General features: G+C 55.0%; 2 protein-coding genes across 2 annotated transcripts; one reads left to right on the top strand and one right to left on the bottom strand.

Moving 5' to 3' along the window:
- Nucleotides 1-7: 7 nt before the first annotated feature.
- On the top strand, nucleotides 8-3,000 carry LOC6604656 (IQ motif and SEC7 domain-containing protein 3; the record flags this gene model as incomplete). Its single annotated transcript, XM_026994275.1, is given in 5 exon segments — nucleotides 8-68; nucleotides 135-361; nucleotides 363-1,454; nucleotides 1,522-2,374; nucleotides 2,439-3,000. Coding segments are annotated over 5 exon segments (2,712 nt in total), but the record flags the coding sequence as incomplete, so codon positions are not given.
- Nucleotides 3,001-11,725: 8,725 nt separating this feature from the next.
- LOC6604539 (IQ motif and SEC7 domain-containing protein 3) lies at nucleotides 11,726-15,199 on the bottom strand. Its single transcript, XM_026994274.1, has 5 exons — nucleotides 15,135-15,199; nucleotides 14,653-14,849; nucleotides 13,272-14,584; nucleotides 12,352-13,204; nucleotides 11,726-12,287 (listed from the first exon to the last, which is right to left on the bottom strand). Exons 1-5 carry the CDS (start codon nucleotides 15,197-15,199, stop codon nucleotides 11,809-11,811), a joined length of 2,907 nt encoding a protein of 968 aa, XP_026850075.1. The 3' UTR covers nucleotides 11,726-11,808.
- Between the last annotated feature and the right edge of the window lie 1,983 nt (nucleotides 15,200-17,182).

A 17,182-nucleotide genomic window follows, 5' to 3' on the forward strand; every position in this document is an offset into this window, starting at 1 on the left:
GTCGCGCTCTCTGTCGATGCGGGAGCGACGACAGCTGGACTGCAGTCCCATACCACGTAGTCAATCGGGTAAGGAATCACTCTCTCCCCTGCTTGTGATCCTTTGCTTAATCCAACTCCTCTGTCTTTTTGCAGGCGCCTCTCCCGTTTCCATTTCGGGATCCACAGCCACCGCTGGCGGAATGGCCTCCCATCCGCATGTGAATCTGCTGCACGCGGCCGAGCCGCATTACTACAATGCCCAGGGAGCCGTCTACTACACCAGCTACCACGGCTCCCCGCACGACCTGAGCTACGCCAGCTCCGCGGACGTCTCGCTGAACGCCTCGTGGGTGAACGCCAGCGGGCACAGCCCCCACACGCCCCTACTACTCGGCGGCACAGATCTACATGCGCCCCAAGGGCGGCAGCACCACGCCCACTCCCAGCTGCAGCGGCAGCACGGGCAGCGGCAGCGGCAGTGGCAGCGGCAGCTGCAAGAAGGTTCCGCCGGAGGTGCCCAAGCGCACCTCTTCGATCACGGCACAGCAGCAGAGCCAGCTGCTGCTGCTGCAGCGCCAGACACCGCCGCCCCCGTCGCTGCTGCGGACCAACGGGCTCTGCAAGACGGCGGAGAACGGCAGCCTGACCTCCGTCCAGAGTTCCGGCTCAGACTCGAGCGTCACCTCGGCGGAGCGGAACATGAACAGCGACCTCGGATCGGACCGCAGCAACTCCCCCCACACGTGGAAGCGTGGCACGGCCCTGAACAGCTCCCAGCAGTTCTCCACGCACTCGGCCGACTCGGTATCGGTCTCGGTGCCCAGCGGAGGTGGAGGTGGAGCCGTTGTGGTCTCCGGAGCAGCCATAGCTGCTGCTGGGCCCGGAGCTTATGCCGCACAGATGCAGGCGGCCGTGGCAGCGGCCACAGCGGCGGGCGGAGTACCGCCGACGGACGATCATGCCGTCTCGTCGCACACCAGCGCCGCGCAGTACGAGCAGCACGAACAGCAGCAGCACGAGCAGCAGCAGCTGCAGGCAGCGGCCTCCGCCGCGGGCGTGGCCCAGAACTACAAGATGTCGGAGACCATACGCAAGCGGCAGTACCGCGTGGGCCTCAATCTGTTCAACAAGAAGCCGGAGAAGGGCATCACCTATCTCATCCGCAGGGGCTTCCTCGAGAACACGCCACAGGGCGTGGCTCGTTTCCTGATCACGCGCAAGGGCCTCTCCCGCCAGATGATCGGCGAGTATCTGGGCAATCTGCAGAACCAGTTCAACATGGCCGTGCTCAGCTGCTTCGCCATGGAGCTGGACCTGTCCGGCCGCCAGGTGGACGTGGCCCTGCGCAAGTTCCAGGCCTACTTCCGGATGCCCGGGGAGGCGCAGAAGATTGAGCGGCTGATGGAGATCTTCTCGCAGCGCTACTGCGAGTGCAATGCGGACATTGTGGGGCGCCTAAGATCATCCGATACGGTAGAGTCTCCCCTCCCCTCCCCTCCTTGGAGGTTCGCCTACTAATCCGATTTATATTTGTTTACAGATCTTTGTGCTGGCATTTGCCATCATTATGCTCAATACGGATCTGCACACGCCCAATCTGAAGCCGGAAAGGCGCATGCGCGTCGAGGACTTCATCAAGAATCTGCGAGGCATCGACGATTGCCACGACATTGACAAGGACATGCTGAGCGGCATCTATGAGCGCGTCAAGTCGGACGAGTTCAAGCCGGGCAGCGACCACGTCACCCAGGTGATGAAGGTGCAGGCCACCATTGTCGGCAAGAAGCCGAATCTGGCGCTGCCCCACCGGCGGCTGGTCTGCTATTGCCGCCTGTACGAGATACCCGACGTGAACAAGAAGGAGCGGCCGGGCGTCCACCAGCGCGAGGTGTTCCTCTTCAACGACCTGCTGGTCATCACCAAGATATTCAGCAAGAAGAAGACCTCCGTGACGTACACGTTCCGCAACAGCTTCCCGCTCTGCGGCACGGTGGTGACCCTGCTGGACATGCCCAACTATCCGTTCTGCATCCAGCTGTCGCAGAAGGTCGACGGTAAGATCCTGATCACCTTCAATGCCCGCAACGAGCACGACCGCTGCAAGTTTGCCGAGGATCTCAAGGAGTCCATCAGCGAGATGGACGAAATGGAATCGCTGCGCATCGAGGCAGAGCTGGAGCGCCAGAAGTCGGCGCGCAACCGGGCCCCGGGGAACGCAGAGAACCGCGATAGTGGCGTGGCCGATGTGGAGGTGTGTCCCTGTCCCTATGGCTCCCAGCCCGGCGGCGGCTCCCAGGCAGCCGGCGAGCAGGCAGCTGGCAACTCGGCCGACTCCACGCAGCAGCTGAAGCGCAGTGCGCTCAGCAACAGTCTCCTGGACATGCACGAGCAATGTGAGTTCTCAGACTCAAATTTTGATATGTGAGAGCGTTTGTCTTATTCCGAGTCTCCTTCCAGTTGGCAACGAGAAGCCCCAGCGACGAGGCAGCGTCGGCTCCCTGGACAGCGGCATGAGCATCTCCTTCCAGTCGACCACCACGTCCAGCGCCTCGCGGGAGAATGCGGCGGCCATTGCAGCTGCCGCCAATGCAGCGGCGGCTGCCAAGATGCGTTTCAACATGCCGCCAACGGCGGCGATTGCCACGCCCAACAATGTGTATGCAGCGCCCGGAATGCAGGCGTACACGCATGCCAACTTTGTGCAGAAGTCGCAGGCCGCCTACATGATGCAGCAGCAGCAAATGCTTCAGCAACAGGCACAAATGCAAGCCCAGGCGCAAGCCCAGGCCCAAGCGCAGGCTCAGGCGCAGGCGCTACAGCAGCAGGGAGGCGGAGGAGCAGGAGTAGGAGGAGGAGCCGTGGTCACGGGTCGAATCCCTGGAAGGGAGAGGAAGGCCTCACGCTCCGATGAGAACGCACGGTCGACGGAGGTCTAAGTCATCTACTCATCTACGTATTGTACATTTCCGTTGTTCAGCAAAGCGATAAATATTAAATCTATATAGCATATAGAGTCAAATATCTGTATAATCCGAATCGAAACGAACCGAAAGCCATTTTTTCTGCAACACCTAACAAACAAACATACACACACACCACACACACAGCTTACGAGTATATAGTGAATTTTGAATGTTCCTTCGTTCTCTGCTAATATTAATTGATGTACATAAATTAAACAATTGTCTGTTTCCCGCACTATCTACTTGCTAAAATAAGTTTCTAAAACTAATTGTATATATATACATTCAGCATACACGCATACACGTACGATATACATATACATGTAGCCCCTACGATCTACGATAGCTATTCTCAATATATATATACAAACACGTACACACATATATATAGATATATATATATATATATGTATATATACAAACAAATTGTATAACACTTGACTTCCTCCAAGAACTTGAAACACCAATTTACCCAAGGCAACCTCTAAGCGACATAACCCAGGCGGCAAGGGGCCGCCTTCTGTCCCACCGAGTGGCCATGCAGGAGTTGCGTCGCAAGCGCAGCTCGCTTCTGCAGCCATTGCCAGAGCAGCAGCCACCACCAGCAAGAACAACACCAGCACATCCAGGGCGCCGACAGCAGCAGCAACAGCAAGCTCAAACGCCAGCCAATCCCTGGCGCGGACAGCAGCAGCAGGCAGCATGGACGCCACTCAATGTCTCCTCTCCTGGGCGACGAAGAGGACAACAACATCAGCAGAAGCAGAAGCAGCAGCAGCCAATACATACAAAAAAACAGACGCCTGCTGCCTCTGGCCCACGCACTGGGCGACGACGTCCAGAGCAGCCATTGAGCCGTTCCCAGGCACAACAGCAGCAGCAGCTACAGCAGCTGCAACAGCAGCCGCAGCGCGAACAACAACAGCGACAGCAGCAGCAGCAGCTTGCCAACAACCGCTCCCGGCAGAAGATGCAGCCGAAACGCCAATCTTGCGAGGGATCCTGCAGCCAGGCACTGTTGGAGAATACGCAGAGGATGACGCGATTGGAAAAGAGGCTGGAAGCGATGATGTCACTACTCACCTCGCTCATCCAATCCCAGGCAGTGACGGCAACTCCAGCAGTTCCAGTGACATCGGAAAATCCACCAACAATGGCAGCAGCAGCAGTGGTTGCCCCAGCTCCACAGCCACCACAAAAAACGTCAGGGCCAATGCCAGCCGCCATGATGGCATCCCTGGTAGCCATGTCGCGGGCCTGGATACGGACACCATTGCGGCTGATGAGCTTGGTGTGATAGCTACTGTTGCCCACCCTCGGGTCATTCTGCAGCTTGTCCAGAATGGGCATAATGTCGGGGACAGCTGGCAGAATGATGGGGGGGGGAATAATTGTCGTTGGTTGGTGCTGTCGCTGCAGCATCCGAGTCATCACTGTCATCATCGTCATCGTCATCCACCTCGGCGCGGACGCGCTTCAGTGGCGAACGGATTGGCTGTGTTTGTTGCTATTGGCTGATGTTGTTGTTGTTGTTGATGTGTTTGCTGCTGCTGATGTTCCTCTGGCGGCGGTGGTGGGGGGGGTCCGCCTGTTAACATTGCTGTTAACAGGCATCGTCTGGCTGCCGACGTAATTGTAGTTGTCGTTTTTGTGTTTGATGTCGCTGTTTGTGTGCTGATGTATGTCATCATTGTATTTGTGGTTGTGGTATTGGCTGTGTGCATTGCATTTGGAACCGCTGCTGTGGCCGATCGAGCGGGGTTTGTGCCATGGCTGTGGTTCGAGTTCGAACTCGCTCCCGAACGGGCACTCGAGCACGAATCTTGTGTTGGCTGCTGTTCGTGTAGAGGCTGCTCGAGTGCCCTCTCGTACTGTCGCTGGTACGAGGTCGTTACCCGCTCTCTCTTTGCGCCTTCTCTCGTTCCTTGCTGTTTCCGGCTCTCTCCACACGAAGCATCGGCATACGGTGCATCGATACGTGTATGTGTGTGTTGGAGTGTGGGAAGCGGAATTATTGGTGCGCTCGGTACCGCTAGGCTTGGCTTGGCTTGGCATAGCGGTGCTTGACATTGCGGTGCTTTGGCTGACGCCGCTGCCGCTGCCGACGCCGCCAATGCCTCAAGCCGGCGACTACCGCTGCTGCTGCTGCTGATGTTCTGCTGCTTCTGCTGCCGCTGGCGTTCCTGGGTATGGACCGCCTCAACCCAATCGCCGATCTGGAACTGCTCCTGGCTGGTGAGATTGGGAATGGCCGCCCAGCTGTTGGGGCAGGGCAGGTCGGGGATGGGGCTTGTGGCCGGAGTGGCTGGAGTGGCCGTGATGGTGGTGTCGGTATTTGTGGTCCTCACATACCCGGTAATGGTGGCTGGAGCCGGTCCAGGAATTGGAGGAAGTGCCTCCAACCAGGTAGCGGAGTCGGTGGATTGGCGTCTCAGTATCGCTGCGTTTGCCCCGGCGCCGGTGGCTGCGCTGTCGGCGCTGGCTTCGCCGTCGGCGGCGCTGTCGGAGCTGGCAGTGGAAATGGCTGATTTGGGGCGATCCCTGGCTGTGACGCCGTGTGGTCCTCGTCGTCGTCGTCCTCTTCTGGCAGTGGAACCGCGTGGCATAGCTGCGCTGGATTGGCTTTGGTTGGATTTGGTAATAAATTTTTTCGACCGACGCGAGTGGAGATTTTGTCAAGTCAGATTGATTCACACAGTTTTTTTGAGTTGAGGGCACTCAGTGCTCCATACAGGGGAGGAACTGAGAGGCTGGGGTGTGAGCCGCCAGCAACCAAGCGCGTTGCTTTATTAATTTCTCTTTGTGGGCAGTATATGTCTTAATTTAGTAGATGTACATTTTTATACCCGATACTCAAAATGAGTATTGGGGTATATTAGATTTGTGGTAAAAGTGGATGTGTGTAACGTCCAGAAGGAATCGTTTCCGACCCTATAAAGTATATATATTCTTGATCAGCATCAATAGCCGAGTCGATTGAGCCCTGTCTGTCTGTCCGTCCGTCCGTCTGTCCGTCTGTCCGTCCCCTTCAGCGCCTAATGCTCAAGGACTATAAGAGCTAGAGCAACGATGTTTTGGATCCAGACTTCTGTGATATGTCACTGCTCCAAAAATATTTCAAAACTTTGCCCCGCCCACTTCCGCCCCCACAAAGGGCGAAAATCTGTGGCATCCACAATTTCGACGATACGAGAAAACTAAAAACGCAGAATCGTAGAAGATGACTATATCTTCTAGAGTGCAAAATCTGAACCAGATCGTATAATTATTACAGCCAGAATCACGAAAACAATTTCACTCTTTCTCGCTCTGTCTCACTCTAACACACAGGTTTCATGGTCGGTTTTGCCAATTGCAAAATATGAGTTCAAGGATCTCAGAACCTATAAAAGCCAGAGCAACCAAATTTGGTATCCACACTCCTGTGATATCGGACCTTGACCGTTTCCTGTCCAAATTTCGCCACACCCCCTTCCGCCCCCGCAAAGGACGAAAATCTGAGGCAACCACAAATCTCAGAGACTATTAAGGCTAGAGTAACCAAATTTGGTGCACACACTCCTTTAAGATGTCACTATAAAACGTATATCTCAGAATTTCGCCCCACCCCCATCCGCCCCCACAAAGGACGAAAATCTGTTGCATCCACAATATTGCAGATTTGAGAAAACTAAAAACGCAGAATCATAGATAATGACCATATCTATTAGATTGTTGAATCTGGATCAGATCAGACCATTTTTTTAGCCAAAAGGAACAAATCAATTTGCAGTGGCTACGCAGCGCCCGACGTCACGCTCAGACTGATTTCCTGTCTCTCTCGCACGCACTCTCTGTCGTGTCGTTCAATATTAGCGGCGTCTGCCGGAGGAGAGCCATACTGACTTAGTATCGGGTATAACCTTAGAGTTGCGGTGTCCGCAGCAACTCACAACGTTCCCCCTCGTTGTTTGTTTGTTTTTTACAATTTAACTTTTAAACGGCACTCAAACACTTTTTACTGGTACATTTAATGGCACAATAATTTACAAACATATAAACTGCAGCAACGTTAAACACTTGTAACCTCGACTAGGCCCGCAGTCAGCAGGGGGGGCAAGGGAAAAAGAGAAAGAGAGAGAGATAAACTTTTCGGCACTTTGACGGAGGGACTAAACCTCAAACACGACTCGACTCCACAACGCTCACGACACGACTTTCCATTTGGATAGAGATCCAGACTCGAGACTCGATTCCACGATCGGGGCAAAAGGCTCCAAAAGTATGAATTGTCAAGAGGGTGTCAAGTGTGTGTGTGTGCGGTGTGAGTCAAGAAAGTAAAGTGGGGCCACGCTCAAAAGTATGCTGTCTCTTCTTTGTAATTTTCCCTAACTTAAAATTTGATTTGATCCCCTGTGAATTTGTCAACTTGATGTTTTGTTGGTTCTAATGCGGTATGTGTTGCAACACGTAGTCAGTTGAGGAATAGATAAAGAGAAAAGGTAAACAATGCAGGTGCTTTGCATGGAAAATAAGTGGAAAGGCACTAAATAAAAGAGACAAGCACTTGCAGAAATAGCAATACAGATAAGTAATAGACTGGAGTGGAGACGACGGAAAAACAGGTAATAAAAGAGATACTACACTGGAACAAAGACGAGACAAAACAGGTACAATTGATTTACGTTTACAATATTACAATAAACATAACAATTTAAAATAATGTCTATATCTTTTACTATAATTACAGGGAAGACAAGAAGCATCGGCCGGCATAGCAAAACACAATGCTTGTAAAGACATTGCGTTGCATACCGGCCGACCCCGTCGTCCCCCCTGGTCGTCGAAATTGGCGTCATCCGGAGTCGTCAGAGGTAGCTGCAATTAGCACCTCGTCGTCGTTGTGGCTGTGGCTGCCCTCTTGGAGAACCAGTGGCACTGGTCCGGCCACCAGCTGGGAGCCAGGATTGACGGCACACATATTACTGTGGCGACACGGGTCCGGCCGCCAAAGTGAAATGGATGTGAGTGTGTGTGTGCGTCGGCAATTGTGGCCCTGATGTAGAGCGAGTGGCACTGGTCCGGCCACCAGCTGTGGGCAAAGGTGGACAATGACACACATAACTCGAACGGCACAGGTCCGGCCGCCCAAGTGTAATGGATGTGTGTGTGTGTGTGTGTCTGAATGGCTGGCGGTAAGTATTTTCAGAGCCCTTTTTTAATCGTATTTGTGGCTGATGGATTTTTCCTTTTCCAGGACCATAGGGCACTCTGAATGCCATGGCACTGGATCCGGCCACCAGCTAAGGACGATGGCGATGGCATAACTCGAAGGGCACAGGTCCGGCCGCCCAAGTGTAATGGATGTTTGTGTGTGAGTGTGTATTTCCATTCCAGGTACACATGGCACTCTGAATGCCACGGCACCTGGTTCCAGCAAACCAGATGAGGGCAATGGCGGAGAACGACACACCTACTCGAACGGCACAGGTCCGGCCGCCCAAGTGTAATGGATGTTTGTGTGTGTGTGTCTGAATGGCTGGCGGTAAGTATTTTGAGCGCCCTTTTTAATCGTATGTGTGGCTGATGGATTTTTCCTTTTCCAGGACCATAGGGCACTCTGAATGCCATGGCACTGGATCCGGCCACCAGCTAAGGACGATGGCGGAAACGACACACATCTACTCGAACGGCACAGGTCCGGCCGCCCAAGTGTAATGGATGTTTGTGTGTGTGTTGATGTTTTATTTAATTGCTTTGATGGCGGCAGCGTCCGTTGTTAATTTTTGTTGTGGCATGCGGTTGATATGCATTTGTCATTTAATCCATTGCAGTGGCAGAGATGTGTCCAATTAGTACACAGCGTTCCAGGATATCTGGTTGTCAAGATGGTACCTCATGTTGCGGGCGTAGGCCTTAATGTCATCCATGGAGTCGTCATCTGTCCACATCTCATCGTCATCATTTTCTTCATCCGTTTCAGGATCCGTCTCTGGAATGGCGGCTGGCATTGGCCCTGACGTTTTTTGTGGTGGCTGTGGAGCTGGGGCAACCACTGCTGCTGCTGCTGCCATTGTTGGTGGATTTTCCGATGTCACTGGAACTGCTGGAGTTGCCGTCACTGCCTGGGATTGGATGAGCGAGGTGAGTAGTGACATCATCGCTTCCAGCCTCTTTTCCAATCGCGTCATCCTCTGCGTATTCTCGAACGGCACAGGTCCGGCCGCCCAAGTGTAATGGATGTTTGTGTGTGTGTGTGTCTGAGTGGCTGGCGGTAAGTATTTTGAGAGCCCTTTTTAATCGTATGTGTGGCTGATGGATTTTTCCTTTTCCAGGACCATAGGGCACTCTGAATGCCATGGCACTGGATCCGGCCACCAACTAAGGACGATGGCGATGGCATAACTCGAACGGCCCAGGTCCGGCCGCCCAAGTGTAATGGATGTTTGTGTGTGTGTGTCTGAATGGCTGGCGGTAAGTATTTTGAGCGCCCTTTTTAATCGTATGTGTGGCAGATGGATTTTTCCTTTTCCAGGACCATAGGGCACTCTGAATGCCATGGCACTGGATCCGGCCACCAGCTAAGGACGATGGCGGAAACGACACACATCTACTCGAACGGCACAGGTCCGGCCGCCCAAGTGTAATGGATGTTTGTGTGTGTGTTGATGTTTTATTTAATTGCTTTGATGGCGGCAGCGTCCGTTGTTAATTTTTGTTGTGGCATGCGGTTGATATGCATTTGTCATTTAATCCATTGCAGTGGCAGAGATGTGTCCAATTAGTACACAGCGTTCCAGGATATCTGGTTGTCAAGATGGTACCTCATGTTGCGGGCGTAGGCCTTAATGTCATCCATGGAGTCGTCATCTGTCCACATCTCATCGTCATCATTTTCTTCATCCGTTTCAGGATCCGTCTCTGGAATGGCGGCTGGCATTGGCCCTGACGTTTTTTGTGGTGGCTGTGGAGCTGGGGCAACCACTGCTGCTGCTGCTGCCATTGTTGGTGGATTTTCCGATGTCACTGGAACTGCTGGAGTTGCCATCACTGCCTGGGATTGGATGAGCGAGGTGAGTAGTGACATCATCGCTTCCAGCCTCTTTTCCAATCGCGTCATCCTCTGCGTATTCTCCAACAGTGCCTGGCTGCAGGATCCCTCGCAAGATTGGCGTTTCGGCTGCATCTTCTGCCGGGAGCGGTTGTTGGCAAGCTGCTGCTGCTGCTGTCGCTGTTGTTGTTCGCGCTGCGGCTGCTGTTGCAGCTGCTGTAGCTGCTGCTGCTGTTGTGCCTGGGAACGGCTCAATGGCTGCTCTGGACGTCGTCGCCCAGTGCGTGGGCCAGAGGCAGCAGGCGTCTGTTTTTTTGTATGTATTGGCTGCTGCTGCTTCTGCTTCTGCTGATGTTGTTGTCCTCTTCGTCGCCCAGGAGAGGAGACATTGAGTGGCGTCCATGCTGCCTGCTGCTGCTGTCCGCGCCAGGGATTGGCTGGCGTTTGAGCTTGCTGTTGCTGCTGCTGTCGGCGCCCTGGATGTGCTGGTGTTGTTCTTGCTGGTGGTGGCTGCTGCTCTGGCAATGGCTGCAGAAGCGAGCTGCGCTTGCGACGCAACTCCTGCATGGCCACTCGGTGGGACAGAAGGCGGCCCCTTGCTGCCTTGAATGCCAAGGGGCGTCTGCCCTTGGCTTGGCACATGCCGTGGACGCGTGGGCACCCGCACACTTCATACAGACGAATGAACGCCTGCAGTAGGTGCGGGTGTGCCCGAATGCCTGACATCTGTGGCACTGGGCTGGGTCCACCGGCTTGGCCTGCCTCTCAACGGTCACCAACTGGTTGCCCAGCTGGGTTAATTGGAGGACATCGTGGTGGCTTTCATCCGGCTTGGGGGCTATCTCCAACTCGAACTGGTCGAGCGGCTGTCCATCGGATCTCCCTTTAATGGCTCTAATAAATATAACATAATAACCCAATTCGGCCATCTGATTTTTTATTAGTTGGGTGCTTGTGGAGTGGTGTAGATCTCGCACGACGATCCGTAGCCCACGGTCACTCTTGTGCTGGTGTGTGTAGTGGCCAGTCATCGCCTCGTTGCCGTCGCCATCGCCCAGGATTGCCATGATGGCATCCCTGGTAGCCATGTCGCGGGCCTGGATACGGACACCATTGCGGCTGATGAGCTTGGTGTGATAGCTACTGTTGCCCACCCTCGGGTCATTCTGCAGCTTGTCCAGAATGGGCATAATGTCGGGGACAGCTGGCAGAATGATGGGGGGGGGGGGGGAATAATTGTCGTTGGTTGGTGCTGTCGCTGCAGCATCCGAGTTTGTCTGGCATTGGGCATACTCAGGGCGGGCAGCTGGAGCAGCCGCTTAGAGGTTGCCTTGGGTAAATTGGTGTTTCAAGTTCTTGGAGGAAGTCAAGTGTTATACAATTTGTTTGTATATATACATATATATATATATATATCTATATATATGTGTGTACGTGTTTGTATATATATATTGAGAATAGCTATCGTAGATCGTAGGGGCTACATGTATATGTATATCGTACGTGTATGCGTGTATGCTGAATGTATATATATACAATTAGTTTTAGAAACTTATTTTAGCAAGTAGATAGTGCGGGAAACAGACAATTGTTTAATTTATGTACATCAATTAATATTAGCAGAGAACGAAGGAACATTCAAAATTCACTATATACTCGTAAGCTGTGTGTGTGGTGTGTGTGTATGTTTGTTTGTTAGGTGTTGCAGAAAAAATGGCTTTCGGTTCGTTTCGATTCGGATTATACAGATATTTGACTCTATATGCTATATAGATTTAATATTTATCGCTTTGCTGAACAACGGAAATGTACAATACGTAGATGAGTAGATGACTTAGACCTCCGTCGACCGTGCGTTCTCATCGGAGCGTGAGGCCTTCCTCTCCCTTCCAGGGATTCGACCCGTGACCACGGCTCCTCCTCCTACTCCTGCTCCTCCGCCTCCCTGCTGCTGTAGCGCCTGCGCCTGAGCCTGCGCTTGGGCCTGGGCTTGCGCCTGGGCTTGCATTTGTGCCTGTTGCTGAAGCATTTGCTGCTGCTGCATCATGTAGGCGGCCTGCGACTGCTGCACAAAGTTGGCATGCGTGTACGCCTGCATTCCGGGCGCTGCATACACATTGTTGGGCGTGGCAATCGCCGCCGTTGGCGGCATGTTGAAACGCATCTTGGCAGCCGCCGCTGCATTGGCGGCAGCTGCAATGGCCGCCGCATTCTCCCGCGAGGCGCTGGACGTGGTGGTCGACTGGAAGGAGATGCTCATGCCGCTGTCCAGGGAGCCGACGCTGCCTCGTCGCTGGGGCTTCTCGTTGCCAACTGGAAGGAGACTCGGAATAAGACAAACGCTCTCACATATCAAAATTTGAGTCTGAGAACTCACATTGCTCGTGCATGTCCAGGAGACTGTTGCTGAGCGCACTGCGCTTCAGCTGCTGCGTGGAGTCGGCCGAGTTGCCAGCTGCCTGCTCGCCGGCTGCCTGGGAGCCGCCGCCGGGCTGGGAGCCATAGGGACAGGGACACACCTCCACATCGGCCACGCCACTATCGCGGTTCTCTGCGTTCCCCGGGGCCCGGTTGCGCGCCGACTTCTGGCGCTCCAGCTCTGCCTCGATGCGCAGCGATTCCATTTCGTCCATCTCGCTGATGGACTCCTTGAGATCCTCGGCAAACTTGCAGCGGTCGTGCTCGTTGCGGGCATTGAAGGTGATCAGGATCTTACCGTCGACCTTCTGCGACAGCTGGATGCAGAACGGATAGTTGGGCATGTCCAGCAGGGTCACCACCGTGCCGCAGAGCGGGAAGCTGTTGCGGAACGTGTACGTCACGGAGGTCTTCTTCTTGCTGAATATCTTGGTGATGACCAGCAGGTCGTTGAAGAGGAACACCTCGCGCTGGTGGACGCCCGGCCGCTCCTTCTTGTTCACGTCGGGTATCTCGTACAGGCGGCAATAGCAGACCAGCCGCCGGTGGGGCAGCGCCAGATTCGGCTTCTTGCCGACAATGGTGGCCTGCACCTTCATCACCTGGGTGACGTGGTCGCTGCCCGGCTTGAACTCGTCCGACTTGACGCGCTCATAGATGCCGCTCAGCATGTCCTTGTCAATGTCGTGGCAATCGTCGATGCCTCGCAGATTCTTGATGAAGTCCTCGACGCGCATGCGCCTTTCCGGCTTCAGATTGGGCGTGTGCAGATCCGTATTGAGCATAATGATGGCAAATGCCAGCACAAAGATCTGTAAACAAATATAAATCGGATTAGTAGGCGAACCTCCAAGGAGGGGAGGGGAGGGGAGACTCTACCGTATCGGATGATCTTAGGCGCCCCACAATGTCCGCATTGCACTCGCAGTAGCGCTGCGAGAAGATCTCCATCAGCCGCTCAATCTTCTGCGCCTCCCCGGGCATCCGGAAGTAGGCCTGGAACTTGCGCAGGGCCACGTCCACCTGGCGGCCGGACAGGTCCAGCTCCATGGCGAAGCAGCTGAGCACGGCCATGTTGAACTGGTTCTGCAGATTGCCCAGATACTCGCCGATCATCTGGCGGGAGAGGCCCTTGCGCGTGATCAGGAAACGAGCCACGCCCTGTGGCGTGTTCTCGAGGAAGCCCCTGCGGATGAGATAGGTGATGCCCTTCTCCGGCTTCTTGTTGAACAGATTGAGGCCCACGCGGTACTGCCGCTTGCGTATGGTCTCCGACATCTTGTAGTTCTGGGCCACGCCCGCGGCGGAGGCCGCTGCCTGCAGCTGCTGCTGCTCGTGCTGCTGCTGTTCGTGCTGCTCGTACTGCGCGGCGCTGGTGTGCGACGAGACGGCATGATCGTCCGTCGGCGGTACTCCGCCCGCCGCTGTGGCCGCTGCCACGGCCGCCTGCATCTGTGCGGCATAAGCTCCGGGCCCAGCAGCAGCTATGGCTGCTCCGGAGACCACAACGGCTCCACCTCCACCTCCGCTGGGCACCGAGACCGATACCGAGTCGGCCGAGTGCGTGGAGAACTGCTGGGAGCTGTTCAGGGCCGTGCCACGCTTCCACGTGTGGGGGGAGTTGCTGCGGTCCGATCCGAGGTCGCTGTTCATGTTCCGCTCCGCCGAGGTGACGCTCGAGTCTGAGCCGGAACTCTGGACGGAGGTCAGGCTGCCGTTCTCCGCCGTCTTGCAGAGCCCGTTGGTCCGCAGCAGCGACGGGGGCGGCGGTGTCTGGCGCTGCAGCAGCAGCAGCTGGCTCTGCTGCTGTGCCGTGATCGAAGAGGTGCGCTTGGGCACCTCCGGCGGAACCTTCTTGCAGCTGCCACTGCCGCTGCCGCTGCCCGTGCTGCCGCTGCAGCTGGGAGTGGGCGTGGTGCTGCCGCCCTTGGGGCGCATGTAGATCTGTGCCGCCGAGTAGTAGGGCGTGTGGGGGCTGTGCCCGCTGGCGTTCACCCACGAGGCGTTCAGCGAGACGTCCGCGGAGCTGGCGTAGCTCAGGTCGTGCGGGGAGCCGTGGTAGCTGGTGTAGTAGACGGCTCCCTGGGCATTGTAGTAATGCGGCTCGGCCGCGTGCAGCAGATTCACATGCGGATGGGAGGCCATTCCGCCAGCGGTGGCTGTGGATCCCGAAATGGAAACGGGAGAGGCGCCTGCAAAAAGACAGAGGAGTTGGATTAAGCAAAGGATCCACAAGCAGGGGGAGAGAGTGATTCCTTACCCGATTGACTACGTGGTATGGGACTGCAGTCCAGCTGTCGTCGCTCCCGCATCGACAGAGAGCGCGACTTTTGATTGCCAGAATGCCCAGAGTGTGCAATGGAGGAGGGGATCTGGCGTTTAATAGAGCTCTTAGTCCAGCTGCCACCTGCCTCCTGTACTGCTTTCAATCTCCTCCGTAGATACGTATCTATGCTTTGTCACAGAGCTAACAACTATGCTATGCTATTGATTGTTGATTGATTGAGGCAAAACAAACAGAGATCTAAACTGGAATTTTTAACAGCAGAATTTCCGTCTTTAAACGGAAGGGACATCGCCAAAATATCACCAAAGGGTCGTATCTATTCTATTAATCTGTTCCCGATTCCCTTTCAAGACACTCAATGCCTCCAAACGAGACTTATATCTTTGGGTAATCCCATAAAGAAGAGGCTCCCCAATCGTGTCCATGGTTTTCCCTTTGAGAGAGGCAATACTTACGCTGACTGTGCCCGTCCGCGCTTGAGGACATCTCCGCCATTGCGGATCGAGTTCTTCTTGTGCATTCCCTGGTGCTGGTGCTGCTGCTGCTGGTGCTGCTGCATCTGCTGTAGCTGCTGCTGCTGTTGTGCCTGGGAACGGCTCAATGGCTGCTCTGGACGTCGTCGCCCAGTGCGTGGGCCAGAGGCAGCAGGCGTCTGTTTTTTTGTATGTATTGGCTGCTGCTGCTTCTGCTTCTGCTGATGTTGTTGTCCTCTTCGTCGCCCAGGAGAGGAGACATTGAGTGGCGTCCATGCTGCCTGCTGCTGCTGTCCGCGCCAGGGATTGGCTGGCGTTTGAGCTTGCTGTTGCTGCTGCTGTCGGCGCCCTGGATGTGCTGGTGTTGTTCTTGCTGGTGGTGGCTGCTGCTCTGGCAATGGCTGCAGAAGCGAGCTGCGCTTGCGACGCAACTCCTGCATGGCCACTCGGTGGGACAGAAGGCGGCCCCTTGCTGCCTTGAATGCCGGACATCCCTTGTAGGCGCTGATGTGGGCGCCCTGGCAATTGGCGCATTTAGGGGCGTCTGCCCTTGGCTTGGCACATGCCGTGGACGCGTGGGCACCCGCACACTTCATACAGACGAATGAACGCCTGCAGTAGGTGCGGGTGTGCCCGAATGCCTGACATCTGTGGCACTGGGCTGGGTCCACCGGCTTGGCCTGCCTCTCAACGGTCACCAACTGGTTGCCCAGCTGGGTTAATTGGAGGACATCGTGGTGGCTTTCATCCGGCTTGGGGGCTATCTCCAACTCGAACTGGTCGAGCGGCTGTCCATCGGATCTCCCTTTAATGGCTCTAATAAATATAACATAATAACCCAATTCGGCCATCTGATTTTTTATTAGTTGGGTGCTTGTGGAGTGGTGTAGATCTCGCACGACGATCCGTAGCCCACGGTCACTCTTGTGCTGGTGTGTGTAGTGGCCAGTCATCGCCTCGTTGCCGTCGCCATCGCCCAGGATTGCCATGATGGCATCCCTGGTAGCCATGTCGCGGGCCTGGATACGGACACCATTGCCGCTGATGAGCTTGGTGTGATAGCTACTGTTGCCCACCCTCGGGTCATTCTGCAGCTTGTCCAGAATGGGCATAATGTCGGGGACAGCTGGCAGAATGATGGGGGGGGGAATAATTGTCGTTGGTTGGTGCTGTCGCTGCAGCATCCGAGTCATCACTGTCATCATCGTCATCGTCATCCACCTCGGCGCGGACGCGCTTCAGTGGCGAACGGGCCGCTGCAGCAGAGGTGGATGGGATATCATCGGTATTGGCTGTGTTTGTTGCTATTGGCTGATGTTGTTGTTGTTGTTGATGTGTTTGCTGCTGCTGATGTTCCTCTGGCGGCGGTGGTGGCGGGGGTCCGCCTGTTAACATTGCTGTTAACAGGCATCGTCTGGCTGCCGACGTAATTGTAGTTGTCGTTTTTGTGTTTGATGTCGCTGTTTGTGTGCTGATGTATGTCATCATTGTATTTGTGGTTGTGGTATTGGCTGTGTGCATTGCATTTGGAACCGCTGCTGTGGCCGATCGAGCGGGGTTTGTGCCATGGCTGTGGTTCGAGTTCGAACTCGCTCCCGAACGGGCACTCGAGCACGAATCTTGTGTTGGCTGCTGTTCGTGTAGAGGCTGCTCGAGTGCCCTCTCGTACTGTCGCTGGTACGAGGTCGTTACCCGCTCTCTCTTTGCGCCTTCTCTCGTTCCTTGCTGTTTCCGGCTCTCTCCACACGAAGCATCGGCATACGGTGCATCGATACGTGTATGTGTGTGTTGGAGTGTGGGAAGCGGAATTATTGGCGCGCTCGGTACCGCTAGGCTTGGCTTGGCTTGGCATAGCGGTGCTTGACATTGCGGTGCTTTGGCTGACGCCGCTGCCGCTGCCGACGCCGCCAATGCCTCAAGCCGGCGACTACCGCTGCTGCTGCTGCTGATGTTCTGCTGCTTCTGCTGCCGCTGGCGTTCCTGGGTATGGACCGCCTCCACCCAATCGCCGATCTGGAACTGCTCCTGGC

This window comes from Drosophila persimilis, unplaced genomic scaffold (assembly GCF_003286085.1).
Source record: "Drosophila persimilis strain 14011-0111.01,24,50 unplaced genomic scaffold, DperRS2 tig00001710-arrow-arrow-pilon, whole genome shotgun sequence".
NCBI classification, from domain to species: Eukaryota; Metazoa; Arthropoda; class Insecta; order Diptera; family Drosophilidae; genus Drosophila; species Drosophila persimilis.

Excerpts from the sequence above, each read along its gene's own strand:
- LOC6604539 (XM_026994274.1), bottom strand. The coding sequence starts at position 15,199 with ATGCACAAGAAGAACTCGATCCGCAATGGCGGAGATGTCCTCAAGCGC. Across the intron at positions 13,205-13,271 it reads GCCTAAGATCATCCGATACG|ATCTTTGTGCTGGCATTTGC; the intron begins GTAGAGTCTCCC and ends ATTTGTTTACAG. Across the intron at positions 12,288-12,351 it reads CCTGGACATGCACGAGCAAT|TTGGCAACGAGAAGCCCCAG; the intron begins GTGAGTTCTCAG and ends GTCTCCTTCCAG.